The sequence below is a fragment of the Typopeltis vanoorti genome, chromosome 18 (assembly GCF_054136105.1).
Source record: "Typopeltis vanoorti isolate ZY-2024b chromosome 18, IOZ_Tvanoo_1.0, whole genome shotgun sequence".
In the NCBI taxonomy this organism is placed as follows: domain Eukaryota; kingdom Metazoa; phylum Arthropoda; class Arachnida; order Uropygi; family Thelyphonidae; genus Typopeltis; species Typopeltis vanoorti.
The window spans coordinates 23,433,961-23,452,794 of NC_143566.1; the positions used below are offsets into that span (position 1 = coordinate 23,433,961).

Genomic DNA, 18,834 nt, shown 5'->3' on the forward strand with positions numbered 1-18,834 from the left:
CACTGAGGAGGGATTACAACATCTGCTGAATGGATTACTGGAATCCTGTGTCAACTATGGAATGAAAATAACAAGGAAAGAGACAACTATGGATGTAAGAATAAATGGAGAAAAATTGAATCAAGTAAGGACATTTAAATATCTAGTTAGTGTGATTAGCAGCGATGGAAGATGTACAAGTGACATAAAAGCAAGAATAGCAATGGGAAGAGATGCTTTTAATAGAAAATGGAATTTATTCAGATTTAAAATGGATAGAAATTTAAAGAAAAGACTAATAAAATGTTATGTGTGGAGTGTTGTCTTATATGCAGCTGAAACCTGGACATTGAGGAAAAAAAGAAATTAAAATTTTGGAAAGCTTCGAGATGTGGATTTGGAGAAAGATGGAAAAAATAAAATGGACAGAAAAAATAAATAATGAAGAGGTCTTAAAAAGAGTAGAGGAAGAAAGGAATCTGTTAAAATGGATAAAAAGAGAAAGGGAAATTGGATTGGACATATCCTAAGAGGAAATGGAATAATCAGAGATGCCATTGAAGGAAAAAGACCTAGAGGAAGAGTGACGTAAACAATTCTAGATGACATGCTGAATGGAGACAGATACACAACCTTGAAAGTGAAGTCTCAGAACTGGAAGGAAATTTTTTGCTACTAAAAGAAGGACCTGCTTAATTGCAGAATACTTGAGAAGAAGGAAGCTGTGGGCTACAAATTATAGGCCAGTTTGTATATCTGGAGTTGTGGTGAAGGTACTGGAGAGATTGCTGTGAAGTAGGATATAGAAATGGATTGATAACAGCAGTATTCTCAGTCAATGTTATAGTACATAACATTGACTGAGAGTTATGTACTATAATGTTATAGTACATAACTTACTTATGTACTATAACAAGGTGACAAATACCTTTGACAGGGGAAATGCATATACAGTGGTGTACTTGGATTTTGCAAAAGCTTTTGCAAAAGACTGTCACACTTCAAACTGGTAAATAAATTAAAACAGATGGGATTGGATAACAGACCTGAGTTGAATCAGTGACCAGCTGTCAGATAGGTATCAGAAAGTTGTATATGGGGATGCAGTAGCCTGTAAGAGGAAGGTGACTAGTGGTGTACCACAGGGGTCCATTTTGGGACCATTTTGTTTGATTTGTTTATTAATGATATTGGGATGGGTTTAACTAGTGATATGCAGCTGTTTACAGATGATGCAAAATTGGTCAGAGTAATGCAGAGTCAATCAGATGTTATGGCCTTGCAGGAGGACTTGAATAGATTGCATCAGTGGGCAGGTAAATGGAACTGTCAGTTTCCCCACAAAGTATACACTTGGTGGGAAAACTTTAAAGGAAGTAGAGGAAATTTGAGATCTGGGATGGTGGTGGACAAGGACCTGAAATTCAGAGGCTACATTGCACAAGTTGTGAAGACATCACATTGGATAACGGCAATGATGTGCACCCCTGACATGCAGAAATAGAGGTTAACATGCCCTTCTATCAGACATCGTATGGATTATTGTGACGACAGATTTGGTCACCAGGTTTTCATAGTGACAAAGATGTGTTGGAATGGGTCCAGAGAATGTTCACAAAGGTCGTCAGTGGTCTTTGGAATGTGGAATACGAGGACAGATTGAGAGAATGTAAATTTCAAAGCCTCATGGATGGGTGGAAGAGGTGTGATATGATTGAGATGTATAAGCTAGTCAGGGGTTGTTATCAGGTTGACATGGAAGAGATTTTTTTCATAGAATGAGAGAGGTCGGTAGAACAAGTGGCCATTGCTGAAAACTATATAAAGAGGGTGTGAGCAGAGGAGTGAGGATCAGGTTCTTTGCATGGAGAATGGTTGGTTAGTGGAATGCATTGCCTGAGTGTGTTGTGAATGTCAACACATGGAATCATTTTAAGGCATGGTTGGATGAGCATTGTGTGCAATAGTGTGTACCTCCCACGAGAGCCTCTGACTCCATGAATGTCGGATGTTAATAATGATAATCCAGGGGGTATAAGGGAGAATATAGATGACATACATTGGGAAATTAGCATGATGAGTGCAGGTCAAGTGATTATTATGGGGGATTTTCAACTATGGGGACATAAATTGGGAGGAGGAATGATCATGGGGAGAGAGTTTGAAAGAGGCATTGTGATAGGATGCCATGTTGCAGGCCTATCTGTTCTGCAAATTGTTGACAAATTGGGCATTGCCAGGTCCACAATCAGTGAATTTCAGGTCCTTGTCCACCACCATCCCAGATCTCAAATTTCCTCTATTTCCTTTAAAGTTTTCCCACCAAGTGTATACTTTGTGGGGAAACTGACAGTTCCATTTACCTGCCAATTGAGATGGAAGCATAGGGAGTCAACTGCAAGTGCTGCCAGCAGTGGATGATCCACGACATTCACTGAATGTGACCATGCGGTGTTACAAAGGATATTTAAAAACCACCAGTCATTGGCTGACACATCGAAGTTCCAGGCATCGACTGGAACATGAATTGCACAAAAACATTCAGAACTGAGGCTCACAAAATGGATTTCCATGTATGCAAGACCCACATTACCCAAACTGACATGCAGCGTCATCTTCAGGTATGCAAAGAGCATGTACAGTGGTATGTAGAAGCTCAGAAAGCTGTGTTATGGGGTGAATTCGTAATCTCTGATGTATGACCCTTGAACTCTAGCTTCCTATCTATTAAAACTACAAGTTCCATAACCTGATCACTTTCTTCTAGGATGACCCCACCAATATGATGCATCATTAAAGACCAACTTCTGAGATATGATTACCTGGGGTAGCATGTAATGGAGAGGATACAAGGTTTGAGAGTGCTGGATCTGATCATAGCATTAGAAAGGTTAACAGTAACAAATCTAGCTATACTGACACCGCTTGGGGAAAGTGACCATGTAGTCTTGACCTAGCATAGATGTACATAATTGTCTTTAAGTGGTAAGATGAATTTCATTGCCTAGTATGAGACCACTTCCTCACTTATTGAATAAAGAAATGAATAAAATATAAAAACTATTTAGAAAATTAATAAAAAAATCCTTAACTCACCCACAGTATAAATGTACAATAGGAAAAAAAAATTCTTTATTTTTTCTTTATATAAGTGATGTGTACAGTCATTCATCATATCTGTGAATTACATTAGTATTACTGTAATTTACTCTTATGCAACCTTCAAAACACTGATTCTTCAATTTGCTGACCATTGTATGTAACCAACTTCTGATACAGCACCATATAGTTTGTACCTTCACTTATATGACACTTCATTGGCAAATTGTTTTCCCAATGTGGTTGGATAAATTGTAGATTACTGTAATGCGCAAATATCTGGTATTTGATGATGAGTAACTGTATCATGTTAACTGCTTTTCACACTAATCTGCAAATTTTCATTCCATTATTAGTAATAAAAAAATAATAATTCCTTCTGTTTTTTTATTAAATATGTACCCACACTATACATATTATAAATCCAAATGTTTAGATTTGTCTTCTGATTTTGTTAAGAGATGATAAGTTTCTTATGTAATTTTATTAATTCATGACAAATTTAATTAAACATGTTTCTTTTACAATCACTTTCATGATCACAGAGAGAAGAAGAACAAAAACTGATTTATTCTGGCAGATTACTACATGATCACTTAAAACTTAAAGATATCCTTTGGCATGTAAGTAGAATTTAAATTTTATCAAATTAATCACTATCATTTCAGATATATATCATTCTATGTAGAATGAGATGCATTTGTAATCCCTAAATATGATTCACAAATGAAATGGCATAAGACATATGGCACAAAAGTGCTATGTGTGGGCAAGAGGAGGAGGAGAAGAAGAAGAAAGAAAGAAGGAATCTGTCCACTGATTCCTTCTTTTGCTTCGACATTTTGTTTGAACAGCTGAAAGTTGTATTCTTTGGGGAAGACATAGTGCTGGAGACTGTTCCAAAGAATAGAAATAGATACAATGAAAGAGGAGGTAGAGAAATTTGTTTGGTGACTTTTAAGACAGACTGTAAAAGGGTGTTTGTTAGCTGTGTCTCTTGTAATGATTTTAGAGAAAAGTGGAGGAATAATAGTGGCCAGTTCAGCAGAGCACTGCCCATGAAAGTATGTGTAGAAAAGGACAGGACTGAAATTGAAGTATCTGTGGATATGTGAGGAAGGGATCATTAATTGTCCAGACCTCTTCTGGATAGACTCAAGCAGTCTTAGACAGGATTTTGGTGCACCACCTCAAATATGGAAACAATATTCCATGGTTGGAGTTAACATCGTTACCTGTTAGAGTTAGCAGCTGTAAAAGTGTGAAATAGTGTCTTGTGTGAAAAAGTACACCAAGTTTTCTGGTGGCTGTAGCCAAATGCAGCATTTCAACTATAGTAAAACTATAGTTGAAATGTGTTTCTGCCAGGAAAGATTAAAGGTGTAGGTCAGTCCAAGAAGGGAAATCTGGTCATGGTTGGATATCTCAGTATTATTAAAGGTAAGAGATCAGACAGAACTGAGTTTTGTGGCACTGAAGTCTACAAGGTTATTATTGTCCCATTGGAATATAGCTAGGCGATCAGAGTTCACACCACTGGTCATGATGGATCTTGAGGATTCTAATACTTGAGCATTACAAGGTTTGTCAAATGAAAAGGTGGAATGAAGTGTACCATCATCAGCAAACCTATTGATAGGTTGAAATCTGCGAGAACAGGTCATTTATATGCAAGGGCAAGAGAGTGGGTGAAAAAATAGAACCCTGGGGTACTCTGCATTGGTGGGAAAATTTGAGGAGAGTAAACTGTCTACCATGACACTTAGTGAGCAACTTATTAAAAAGGTGGAAATCTAGTTGCAGAGTGTGAAAAGCAGACCATAGTATGGTGTTTGCTAAGTAGGCCCCTGTGCAAAACCTGATCATATGCCTTTGAGTTGTTGAGAGCAACAACATGAGTTTCTCCAAATTTTTCCATGGCTTCAATTCAGAGGTGAGTGGTGAAAGCAAGAAGATCAGCTGTGGATCATGAGTGGTGGAATCAGTACTGCTGGTGAATGACCAGTTTGTAAGTCTCTTGGTAGTTCATGAGTTGGTTGTTGATGACCTTCTCCATAATTTTAGAGAGAACAGAAGTGAGAGCTGTTGGATGACTATTATCACCTTTCTTTTGGGATAGGCTGGATGTGGACCTGTTTCCATGTTGTAGGGTAGATGCTAGTTGAATAAGACAGATTGAAGAGGTGATACAGGGTAGGTGTTAGTTCTGGGGCACACTTTTTTAACGCAGTAGATGGGATACCAGATGACTTGTTTGTGTACAGGTTAACGATTCTTCAAATTTCTTTCTGGCAGAGGACTATGGGTGATTTGGAGAAAGCCACTCTTCATATAGTGGATGGAACTCTGAACAGGTCATACATGCAGGAATTGGAAGAGAAGTGTGATGCCAATAAGTTGGTCTTGTCTTTAAACAAGGTAACTATAGTACCATCCAGATGTGAGTGGTAGAAACCTGGAATGGGTAAAAGTTGCACCTAATGGCCTTGGCAAGAGATCAGAAGGAGCAGTTGCTATTTGGGCAGGAGGAGAGTTTGCAGCATTTGGCCCTTTCAAAGTCTGATTTGGATTTGAACAATTCTTTTACAGCTGTTGCAAGCTGCAGTATAGTCAGAGTGAACAGCTGGAGTTTTGGTCTTGAGCCATTAGTGGTATGCAGAGATTTTTTCTTTTACTGCATTGGCACACTTTTTTAAGAACCAAGGCTTTGATGGTGGCTGAGAATTTAAAGTGGAATATGGGATGAAAGCCTTCATTCCTCTGAGGATGATTTCTGTTATTTGGTCTGAGCAGGTGTTTGGAAAGAACTGAAGCGGTAGTTGGACCCAAGGAAGGAGAAATAGAAGTCATAGTGGTTGTCCCATTTGGCATTCTTGTAGTGTCAAAGGACACAAGACTGAGAATTGATAGGCTTGTAAAAAAGAGGCTTGTATGTGATCTGAGTTCCCAAGAGGAGGACTGACATCCATAGTATACTTGGAGGGGGTGCACGTTAGGAAGAGATCAAGTGTGTTTGCAAATTGGAGGGGTTTTCAGGTAGGGAGATTGATGATCTGTGATAGGTCATTGCTAATGGCAAACACCTTGGGATCTCTGCTTGCTTGATCAGTAAAATTAGAGAAGGGAAGACAATATGAGTTGTGGTTGTTGAACTCCTGAAGAAAGATAATATCACTGTTGGATTATTTTGACTGTAGAAAGGCGAGCTTTAGTGAGAGAGAGAGTTCAATGTGCGGCCAATGTTCGTTGGCGTTTCTCCCTTTTTTGCCCTTTTAATAATATCTAATTTCACTTCTAATGTAATGGCTTTCCTTTTGACACACTGCCATTGGAAGAGTCTGCCTTACGTTTGGGAGCCATATCGAAGGGTAAAAAGTCACAAAAAACACAAACACAAAAGTGAGAGAGCAGATGTAAACAAAGCACACGGTACCCAAAGAGTGTATGCTGGGAACCCAAGCGACGCCACCTCTCCCAAACAAACGCGTGTAACGGCGTATTCTTCCGCCTCACTCACAAACAAGTTTGCCCGTGACGTTTGAATTTTACGTCGTGCTGCTTCAAGTTGAAATTTATTTTTTAAATTATTTATGGGATTACCGCCGTAAAGTCGAAATGATGCAGGTCGAGACCCCCTGTATGTTTAGCTTTGGCAAATTAAAACTTCTGCTTGAATTTCACACAGTTTGGATTAGTATTCATTTTCTAGCATCTCTTATGAAAGGCAAGCCTGTTGAATTGGGATTCCAACTTTAGTTTCTGCTTACTGAATTGACAAGCTTTTAAATTTCATATCATTTCCATGATGAATCGTCATATGTGTTGAAAGGTTTAGGTATTGGTGATTATTCATGGTAGGGACAACAACAAAGGAACAAAATAAATTATTAAGTTGCCAATAATTTTTGGATTTGAAACAACCATCTTCAGTGCACTCAATTAGTTGATTGTGGAAGCATTTTAAATTGTAACTGGGGGTGGGGGGAGAGCTAAGGTCCTGTCATCATGCCATTTAGGATTGGATAAAAGGACATTTATTTAGAGCTGTTAGATTCTTAAAATGATGGTCTGAAAATGGCTTTCTCCCAAATTACCAATGTACCACCAAATGATTAAAGACTCTTGATTCAATTAAGTCACTCTTTTTCCCCTGGCATTTTTGATTATTCCATTTAACCATACATTCAGGTTATTTCAATTTAAAGGAAAAATTATTTTTTAGTCCCCAAAGGGTATGATGATTGGACATCGGTTGCTTTTTTTACAATTTGCAGTTACATTTTAAATTGTTCTTTAACTACCTGATTCAGTGCTATGTGTTGAATGAGCACATTTTGTTGTTCTGAAGATGCTGATTTGAAATCCAATGAAATACCAGCAACTTAATAAATATTTTATTTGGTTACTTCATTGTTTTTCATAGAATAAATAATACCTTTTCCAAGAAAGTGAAAATAAGACAGGGACTCCTTCAAGGCAGCATTTTGAGCCAACTTCTTTTTTTCCATCTACTTAAACGACTTAGACAAAAATATAAATAAAGAAACAAAGATAGCTATGGTTGCTGATGATTTGTCCTATTCTCTGCTCACAACAACAACAACTCAAACAACAACAGAAACAGCAGAAGGTCACTTAAACAAAGCCATTGAAAGTTTATCTACATACTGTAAAAATCAAAAAATCGAAATTAACCATTCTAAATCAGAAATTTTGGTATTTACCATTAATAACCGCCTCAGAAAGTGGAGACCAAAAATTAAGCTAAACAATCAACTAATTACATTTAATGAAAACTCCAAATACCTTGGAGTTACTCTGGATTCATCATTAAGCTTCAATAAACATATCAACACTGTTGCAATCAGAGCAAAAAGAAGACTAAATATCATGAAAAGTATCTCTGGTACAGAGTGGGAGCCGATGCTAAAACCTTAAAAGTCACATACACCTCTATTATCTGACCCATAATGGAATATACTTCACCCATCTGGGTGCAAACCAGTGGCAGCCGGTGAAATTTTAAATGGGGATGCTGCCTATACAAAATTAAAAAAAAATTATTTTTTTCCTAATCAGTAACTGATTTATTAATAAATAAAAAAATAATTTTTTTTTAAATTTTGTATAGGCAGCACCCCCACTTAAAATTTCACCGGCTGCCACTGCTTGCACATCACAAACCAGTTTAGACAATCTTATAAAAATTCAGAAAAATGCAGCTAGAATCATATGTGGACTAATTCAAATCCAATCTTGTTCCTTTAAAAATTAGGTGGCAAAAAAATCTTACTTTCTACAAAAAAATTTGTAGAAAAAAGAGTCAACCTTGCACATCATAGAACAAGTGAACTTTTAAAAAATTTGCAACCAACAAACAGAATAAAGAAAAATCGACAATGATCAAAAACCAAAATCTAATAAAATCATGGAATATAAAATTCCCTTGGATTGTCCAAATAAAATAGCCAATTGCCCAGCATTTCCTCCAAATTAAGACAGGAAAAATATAGTTATTAATTTTGAAATAGGGAAACAGGATTAAAAAAAAAAAAAAAAAGCCTAGAAAACCCTGAAATCTTTAGATCATTAGCTCTTTCAAAAATAATGAAATATGGACCTGACTCAATAAAGATGATCTACATAGATGGCTTCAAAAATCCAAATGGCAACTCTGGAAGCACCGTATTTATCTATTGCTCTCAAAATATAGAGCTAAAAACAACAAACAGTATAGTATGCAACTCATACCATGCAGAATTAATAGCCATTAACACAGCACTGCAACATTTGGATAAACAAAACCCAAAGGAATTTATATTTTTCACAGATTCCTTAGCAGCTCTTCGGGCTATTAAGAACTGCTACATTAACCATCAAGAAATACTTAGAGATATAGCAAAAAACATAAAGAAACTACATAAGGATTCCGAAATAATTTTCCAATGGATTCCATCCCGTGTGGGATTAAAGCGAAATGAAACTGCAAATGAAGTAGCAAAAATGGCTGCAGCATCACATGATACCAGAGATTTTGATCTTTTTAAAACTACTCAAAACCTAAAAAGAATGATTCTCCAGGACATGACTTACTACTAGTATTTAGCAGAAAAACCAGACGCTATCATCAACTCCAAGTTTAATTGCTGTGCCACTACCATGATCTCTCACCTCAAAACTGGCCACACACGACCAATCAAGTTTAGCAATGGGAAAAAAAGTCTTCCCCATCTGCAAAATCTGTAACAGTAAGGAAGCATCACCACAGCATTTACTAACTTGTATGAATATTTCTAAATGTGAACTTTATAACAACCCAGAAAAGGTACTATAAAAATACATGAAAATACATGAAAAACGATTTTTGTTCTTTTTTACTATCCCATGGTATTATTACACCAGATGATAGTAAAAAAAATAAAAAAAAATTGTTTTTCATAGTGTGAAGCACTATGAAATTCTTGACATGTACCCTCAAGGGGTGTACAGGATATGATAGTACTACATGAAAAATTTACATCATCACTAACTTCCTATCTACAATTTTCCTCCAAATCAGTCTGTTACCTGTCAAGACTCCAACACTATCAGATCTTATATTTCTGTCTTCTGAGGCACTTTTTACTTTATCAATCCACCGAGAACACTTGCTTTACTAATCTTTCCTCTGCCATTTTGTTTAACATTTTCATTGCCAAGCTGAAAATTGGAATTTCGTGTGGTGGCCAAATTTTTTTTATTTTTTTATTTAGTTAGCGACGTCCACGCGATAACACGTGATCGGCCATTTGGTGAGAACTCGCATCGCGCGATATCACATGTTTGGCAATGAACATGTTAAGTGACAATACCACCTGAGATCAGCTCTGCTAACACATTCCTGGATACTAACAATGGCAAGTTCTTTCCTAATATCTTCATTTTTAATGTGACATTGCCATTGACATCATCTGTTCACTCCCCTAATCCTTCTCAGAACTCTCATATGTGTGATCTCCAGTCTTTGGTCAATTGTTTCATTTCTAACCCAGCTCTCAGACCCATAAGTTGAAATTGGTTTGAACACTGTCTTCTGTATATATATATACAGCTGATTTAGTGTTTTGATTAATTTCTCTCTTATTCCATATAAATTTATTCAGTTGACCTCCTACCTTACCAGCTTTGTTGATTTTGTTGTTTATTTCCATATTTAATTTACCATATTTATTTTAGCCTGTTTCCATTTAGTAGTGTCTCTTATTTTAAATACATTGGCTTTTTACTCAAGAATTTTTTAGGGCATTATAAGTGTATTTTAGAGGTAAATATATGTAGACTAATAGAGAAAGAAATTTTCCACTTACCTTGTTTGGATGTCTTCGTTCTCAATACTTCTGCTGATAAAGGGGGATAGGAAACGTGTGGGGAAGGGTTGAGGCAAGGTGGGAAGATTAAATTAGAAAATACGGGTTTTTTTTTAAAATAATATATATACATATATATTTATTATTATATTTAAGGGCGCTTAGCAAAACAAGTGTTCTCTGCCAGGTTGGCAGGAAAATGACCCAGAGGAAGACCAAGATATAGGTGGATTGATACCGTACAAAGTGCCTTAGATGATAGAAATATAAGATCTAATAATGTTAGAGTCTTGACAAGTAACAGACTGATTTGGAGGAAAATTGTAGATAGGAAGTTAGTAATGATGTAAATTTTTCATGTAGTACTATCATATCCTGTACATCCCTTGAGGGTACATGTCAGGAATTTGATGATGATGATGAGGGCACTTCTTTGGGAAAAGGAAGGGATTTATGTCCCAAAGAAGCACCCTTAAATATAATAATATATATATATATATATATATATATATATGTGTGTGTGTGTGTGTGCGTGTGTGTGTATACAGTCATACCCCGAAGTTTCGCGGTAGGTGGGACCAACAAAAAGAGTGTAAGTCGAATTCGCGTAACTCGGGGTATAATTTTGCATGTAATTTATATATACAAATATACAAAATATTAGTTAATTGGGACCAAAGGTTTACAAAAACACCTATATTTTTTAAGAAATATAATCATAATTGTATTTTTTCGTACATAAAAAAAGAAAGTTATTTCGATGTCGATGGTTTCATAAAATCTAATAGATTCGTCTGACGGCCTAATGTCTTCTTCTTATCATGCAAAATTTCATCATAGCAAGCTAATGATTTTTTTATTCCTTGCCTTGTGGCTACAATTCATTCCTCGTTAGAATCTATGTCTTCAAAAATATGGAAACCTTTCTTTTACGATTGTTCTTGCTGTGGATTCCTGTAGATCGAACTTCTTTGCTAGCTCACAGATTTTCATTCTGCCTTCAAAATCTTTGATAATGTTGAGGTTTGTTTCCAAAGTCAATGTTTTTCTTTTCTTGCTAGCTGTAGAAGAATCGGACTTGCTTCTTTTGGACAACATTATTATTTTTTATATGATAAAATTTTTATCAAGAACATGACATTAAACAATTTCAAGGTAGGTTTGTAGACTATAAAAATCATGTATGAATGGAGACCGCACGAAACACGTCAGTGCGTGTTCACAGCATGAGCGACACTGGCAAATGCAACCGGCGGCGGAAAGATATGACTAGTGGTGAGGCGTGAAGTGGGACAGGAATACGTACATATAAGAAACCGCATAACTTCGGATTCGCACAAGTCGGGGTATGACTGTATATATTATTTTTAAAAAAACCTGGGTTTTCTAATTTAATCTTCCCACCTTGCCTCAACCCCCCCTTTATCGGCTTAACAGCAGAAGTATGGAGAACGAAGATATCCTAACATCCAAACAAGGTATATGCAAAATTTCTTCCTCTATTAGTCTTCATATATTTACCTCTAAAATACACTTATAATGCCCTAAAAAATTCTTGAGCATTCTAAAAAGCCATGGTCAGTTCTCCACATTCCTTTAAAGCAGGAGTATCAAACTCAGTTGGTGCCACAGGCCATTCGCTATAAAAGTGTATCTCAAGTGAACCGCAAAAAATTTTAGAATAGAAAACCTTCACTAATTTGAATCGAAGAGAAGTGAAAGAATGAGTATAAATAAATTGGAAAATTAATAACGAAAATTTTATTTATTCTAAGTTATTATAAGACATATAAAATAATAGTATAATGATTATGACAACTAAAAAAAAATAAAGAATATTGTTATTATATTTATATTACGGGAATAAAAGGCGTTAGCAGAATTTTTTTTTATTAATATTTACAATAGATGGCATTTAAACCAAATTAAACCGAAATTAATTTTATTGTTGCTTTGTGTTTGAGTTTTGGGCGCACTCACACACACATCTAACTGAAAACAATAGTGTTTAGTTTAGATACTGTGTTTGCCAGTGCAACATATGGTTTTCCTTGAGTCTAAACAGCATGGTTAATGTGGGAGGGGACTTGTGATTCATTAGTTAGTGCCATGTTTATCCCAGTTGTCTCTAATTGCACTAAAGAAATATATTACACATGTTGAGAAATATATTACACAGACACCAAATGTCTCTGTATTTTATTCAGTGGTACAATAAAACTACTTGTTTTCCTTACATCTGCAATATAGTGGCAGTTGGGGGAAGGTATGTTGTTTACCGCAGGGAGCGAGTTATCGCCCCGACTTAAAAGTGGTTAAACTTTATTTTCATGTGCGATGTATATGCAAAAATTTTAAATTTATTTTTTCATAAAGTAAAATCAGGGGTGCGAGGATGGGTTATATTCGAGTAAATATGGTATTTGTTTTTTTATAAAAAGCAACCATCTTTTTTTTTTCATCTTTCCTTGAGGCATCGTGGGCCGCAAGAAATTGCTTTGGAGACCGCTTGCAGCCTACGGGCCGACAGTTTGACACCCCCGAGCCTTTAAAGGCTATGTGGTCTCCTCTCAGTTATACAGCTTTGACCCTTAATCACCTCAAATATATACTATGAAGTAGTTATTAAATTCCTCTGCTCTTGCAGCAATTAATTTCCAAATTACATTTATAGATCTCTTTATTGTTGCTGTTAATTTTGGTACTGTTTGCATCACTCTTTCTTGCATATATATCAACTATTTTACTTAGACTTCCTTAGAACCATGACCCACCAAGTATCCATGGCTTCAATAAGGCAAACCCACACAGGCAAAACGCTGCAGTTATATGGTGTCAGTGGGGCATTATATCAAGTCATACTTAGTCTTTATTTGAGTTGTAAGTCAGCATTTAGAATTGAAGGAAGTACAGGAAGATGGTTTAATGTTAAATCTGGTGTGAGACAAGGATGTACATTATCCCATTTGTTATTCATTATGTATATGGATCATATTATGAAGGAAAGTGGTATTAAACATGATATCAAAATTGGAGATGTTAATGTCTGCTAATTGATTGTTGAAAGTTTATTTTTCACTTGGTTAGAGTATAATAAATTTAGTTTAATCCTTTATCCAAGTGTGAGCAAACAAAGTTTGCGCCTGAAAGTATCTTCAGGACTGGGGTAAGGTGGTACAACACCAGGGCACTCCTTGCAAAGGTGGAGCAAGCTACCAACACTCCTATCTTAGTATCTCCCATAATGCAAAACACATCTCCTTGCGGATATGTCTAATGTTATGCATTAAGGGAAGGGCCACAACCCAGACTAGTTTCGACCTTTATTGAGGTCTCTTCAGTGGGAGCCTGGCCCAAGTGGAGATACCAGGCAAAAGCATAAGCAGGTCATCTCTACCTATAGGAGTTGCCAAATGGTGTGCCACCCTTTTTTTTAATAAATTACTCTGGATTTAGAGAAGAGATGTTGAAAGTTTATTTTTCACTTGGTTAGAGTATAATAAATTTAGTTTAATCCTTTATCCAAGTGTGAGCAAACAAAGTTTGCACCTGAAAGTATCTTCAGGACTGGGGTAAGGTGGTACAACACCAGGGCACGTCTTGCAAGCTACCAACACTCCTATCTTAGTATCTCCCGTAATGCAAAACACATTGGGCCTAGCTCCCACTGAAGAGACCTCAATAAAGGTCGGAACTAGTCTGGGTTGTGGCCCTTCCCTTAATGCATAACATTAGACATATCCGCAAGGAGATGTGTTTTGCATTATGGGAGATACTAAGATAGGAGTGTTGGTAGCTTGCTCCACCTTTGCAAGGAGCATCTGGTGTTGTACCACCTTACCCAAGTCCTGAAGATACTTTCAGGCGCAAACTTTGTTTGCTCACACTTGGATAAAGGATTAAACTAAATTTATTATACTGCTATTTGATTGTTAAATTGTTTTGGTGTGTGTCTCTTCGCCATTGTTATGTATTGCCATGTGCGCCATTTTATGTCATTCGTTACTCTTCCTAAAATATTTTAACTTCCCTTATTCCCTTTTAACCTCCCTACTTTAACTATAGGACTTACAAAATTTTCTTGACTCTAATATCTGTATCACTTCTTACGTGTTCATTCTATAAGGAAAGCAAATTCTATATCTCTGGCCGATTCCTAAGTTTACTCACGTGCATACCCTGACTGTTAAAGGTTATTCCTTGCTATAAGAAACTAATCCTCTAATTTCTGTCTGGGGCCGTCTCCTCTTCAGATATTGACAAATTTATTTTTTAATGCTGCACCAGCCAATATCTTAGAATAGAGGGGACTCTTATTCAGGGAGACTTTTCCAGACCTTTGGTGCACATAGGAGAATAAATTTAGTGCTTATACTCATAAATCAAATGCTCTACTATGGCTAAGTAAATTCTGGTTTGCAGTCGTGACCTCTATAACAACATGTTATACCTTTCTTTCAATTCCTCTCCCCCCCCCCCCGCTATGGTTTGAATTAATGAGTGGTAGTTTTGGTTCATATTACAGGCAAAACTCAGGTATAAAAGAAAATACATATTTATTGGAATCTAAAGACATAATATACACTTTCAACTAGTTCAATGACATGTTAAATCAAACTTTATCAAACTGATTAATACTCTAACGTATGAACAATAATTCTTTCTCTTGAGTTAGAGATTTTACACACATAATAAACACATTATGCTCCTCTAATCAATTATTCTACCTACTGTGTTAATCTTGCATATTAAACTAGACACACTCTTCTATAATCATTCCTAACAATATGTCTTATGGACATTAGCCACTGCTAGATAATCACTTGAAGTTCTTAAATACTGTCCATACTCATTTAATACACTACAACGATCTTTTTCTTTATCCGACTGGATAATTATACAACAAAATCTACATTACCATTTCTTCAGGTAGGGTCTCCAGGTCCGTCGGAACTGTCCTTCTTTGTTTGAACTACCTTTCGAATCTGCCATAAGCCTGCATCCACGTGGTGGGTCCTTATGGTCCTCAGTTTCCATCGTCTATCCTCGATCTGTTTCGGGCCATCCTGAATTCTAGCTGCCGGTTAATAATGTACGTATGCGATGGTATTCCGTCGGTACTTTCAGCAAAGGAGCGAAGACAGATATGCCGACATCTCACGCTTTCATACCGGCAGAAATTCCGACATCGAAGGGAAAGGCGCACCCTCCGATATCGAACTATCGCCACGAAACACCATCAGGAACCACCGGTCCACGAGAAAAGTCAAAATCATCATCCAGGAAAACAGGCGAAAAAAGCCTCGAGAAAGGGGTGCAAACTCTTTTTATTCTCCCTTCACTTCTCCCTTTTGCACCCTGTTCTTACCACGATAGCGCCCTCTTACTTTTTTTTCTGCGATCTTTTTCCCGCCCGCTACTTTCATCGATCACGGCAACTTCAGTACATCGCCAGATCATAGCAGCGTCTTTCGGGAACCGAATGTGCGTTGCTTTCCTAGATTGCCAATGCCTCAGGCCCGACCCTGACCTTTGGACTATTGTTTACATCTGATTTACCCATTCATTGCATACATGATGCATTTCATATAATACTAATTTATACACGAAGTTCTTTACATGGTATTACAATTCTACTAAAAGGAGGTAATTCTATTTCCATTTACAGTTAGAACTTTAGTTCTTCTGATCCAGTACAAGTTTTTTTCTCTCAGCTGATTTTTCTGACTTGTTAAATCCTGAATGAATTATTTCTTTAATAAAGTTCTTCATTCAGGATGTAACACAGCATTTAGAATTGAAGGAAGTACAGGAAGATTGTTTAATGTTAAATCTGGTGTGAGACAACGATGTACATTATCCCATTTGTTATTCATTATGTATATGGATCACATTATGAAGGAAAGTGGTATTAAACATGATATCAAAATTGGAGATGTTAATGTCAGCTCTTTGCTTTATGCAGACAATGTTATGCTTCTTAATAAATCTGCTACAAGTCTGCAAGATTCTCTGACTAAATTGAATAACTGTTGTAATAGATATGATATGAATGCCAGCAATAACAAAGCAAAGATAATGAAAATGGGCAGAAGCATTGAAAATGTCAACTGCATTGTGAATGGAGAACCTGTGGAACAAGTAAAACATTTCAGCTACTTAGGCACGATTTGTAGTGAAGATGGTAAATTCAATATAGAAATAGACAAGAGAATTAGCAAAGCTGGTATGGTGGGAAGTCGATTGAATAAATTCATATGGAATAAGAGAGAAAATATTCGGAACACTAAATTAGCTGTATACAAGAAAGTGTTCAAACCAGTTTTAACTTATGGATCTGAGAGCTGGGCAGAAGTAAAACACTTGACCAAAGACTACAGACTGCAGATATGAGAACCCTGAGAAAGATTAGGGCACAAACAGATGGCATCGATGGCAATATCGTATTAAAAACAAGGACATTAGGGAAAGAACTTGATCTTGTCAGCATCCGGGAATGCTAATGCATTCCCGGATGCTGACAAGATCAAGATGCATTCCCGGGAATGCATTAGCAAAACAAGTGTTCTCTGCCAGGTTGGCAGGAAAACGACCCTTGGGAAGACCAAGATATAGGTGGATTAATACGGTAAAAAGTGCCTTAGAAGATAGAAATATAAGATCTGATAATGTTGGAGTCTTGAGAAGTAACAGACTGATTTGGTGGAAAATTGTAGATAGGACGTTAGTAATGATGTAAATTTTTCATGTAGTACTATATCCTGTACATGGCAGGAATTTGATGATGATATATATAGTCTTTTTCTCTTATAAGCATAATACTATTATATATTTTCTGCTATTTGTAACATAAAGAAAGAACTCTGTAGGTTTTGTTATCGTTATTTTTACATGACACCTCTAAGGCTTCATCTTGGGAGAGCACTCCATTCACACAGCCGTTGTCTACTCCTTAGTCGACTATCACCATTTGCAGATTGTGCTATCTACTGCCCACAAACAGTATTTTTGTTTGTACACTTGATCGTCGACTTACGATCGACTTCCATGCTGGCTGACAGGTCGTATGTCGGCCATATATTTATTAACAGTATTCTTTAACCTTTCTAATCTTTTTATCATCTTTATAATTTATTTTTATAAACTTTTAAATTTATAATTATGTATATTGTACATAATGTGAAAAATAATACTGTATATACTGTATATACTGTAAACACAAAAATACAATCTAAAATTAATGTAAAAATTAATACAAATGAAATTTACAAAATCAATTTTTTAATCTTTGCTTATGCTGGGTTGTGGATCGTTAGGGTCATGTTCTTGGGTTGAGGTAGGAGATGTTCTCTTGATGAGGAACATGCTGGGCTTTGTTTGAACAGTTTGTTTCTTTTTTTCTTCATATATCTCACGATAACAATGCACAGCATCTTGAATGATACGTTCAACCTTTGTGAATCGTTCGACATTAGGGTCCATTGCTTCGAAACTGGCGAGAGCTTTATTCATTTGCGAAAAAGAATATGATTAACTCTTTGCAGTGAATTTCTTTTTTGGCTCCTCTTCTTCTTTCTGTTCTTCCTCTCTCGCTTTTTCTCCTGACACTCTCTGTGCTTCCAATTCAATCAACTCTTCATCCAAAAGTTCTTTGTTTCACAATCTGGCAACCCCACTACGTCTTCTATTTCACATTCTAATTTAAGATTTTTTTTTTTGCAGGTTTAACTATTTTTTCTGTAATCACTTCCAGTTCCTCTCCTTTTTCAAATCCTTGAAATGTATTCGCATAACATTTTAGACACTTTTTCCAAATTCCCGACATACAATTCTTTGTTACACATTCCCATGCGGTCGAAATATTCTTGATACACTGAAGAATGTTGTACTGCTTCCAAAAGTCTCGTAAAGATAAATCAACATCAGAATCTATCTCTTTGATGGCTTGTGCAAATGTCGTTCTGAGGTAGTGAGCCTTGAATGCTGAAATAGCACCCTGATCCATGGGTTGAATGAGAGCGGTTGTGTTAGGTGGCATAAAAACCACTCTAACATCATGTTGAAGGTCGTCCAAACGAGGAGGGTGACCAGGGGCATTGTCCATAACCAAACAAAATAAAATCTTGAAAGGGATACCTCTCTCTGCACAATATTCACGAGCCTGGGGAATAAAGCAGTTCATGAACCGGTCTTCGAACAGTGCTTGAATCATCCAAGCTTTAGGGTTTGAATGGTAGTAAATAGGCAGTGTGTGTGCTTGTTGATGTGCTTAAATGCACGAAGGTTTTCTGAACAATAAATGAGAAAAGGCTTCAACTTAAAACCCGCGGCATTCCCACCAAGCAATAAAGTCAACTGATCCTTAAAAGCTTTGAATCCTGGCATCCTTTTTTGCTTCTTGGTTTATGTA

At 36.5% G+C, this 18,834-nt stretch overlaps 1 protein-coding gene across 2 annotated transcripts in view; it reads left to right on the forward strand.

The window, feature by feature from the left end:
• The window catches only part of LOC150096542 (homocysteine-responsive endoplasmic reticulum-resident ubiquitin-like domain member 2 protein), a 225,975-nt gene that overhangs the window by 64,797 nt on the left and 142,344 nt on the right, over positions 1 to 18,834 (forward strand). For both annotated transcript variants that reach the window (XM_090407974.1, XM_090407973.1), the window contains exon 3: positions 3,624 to 3,701. In XM_090407974.1, the coding sequence (XP_090264100.1) occupies positions 3,624 to 3,701 (78 nt within the window). The remainder of the gene's footprint in view (positions 1 to 3,623; positions 3,702 to 18,834) is intronic.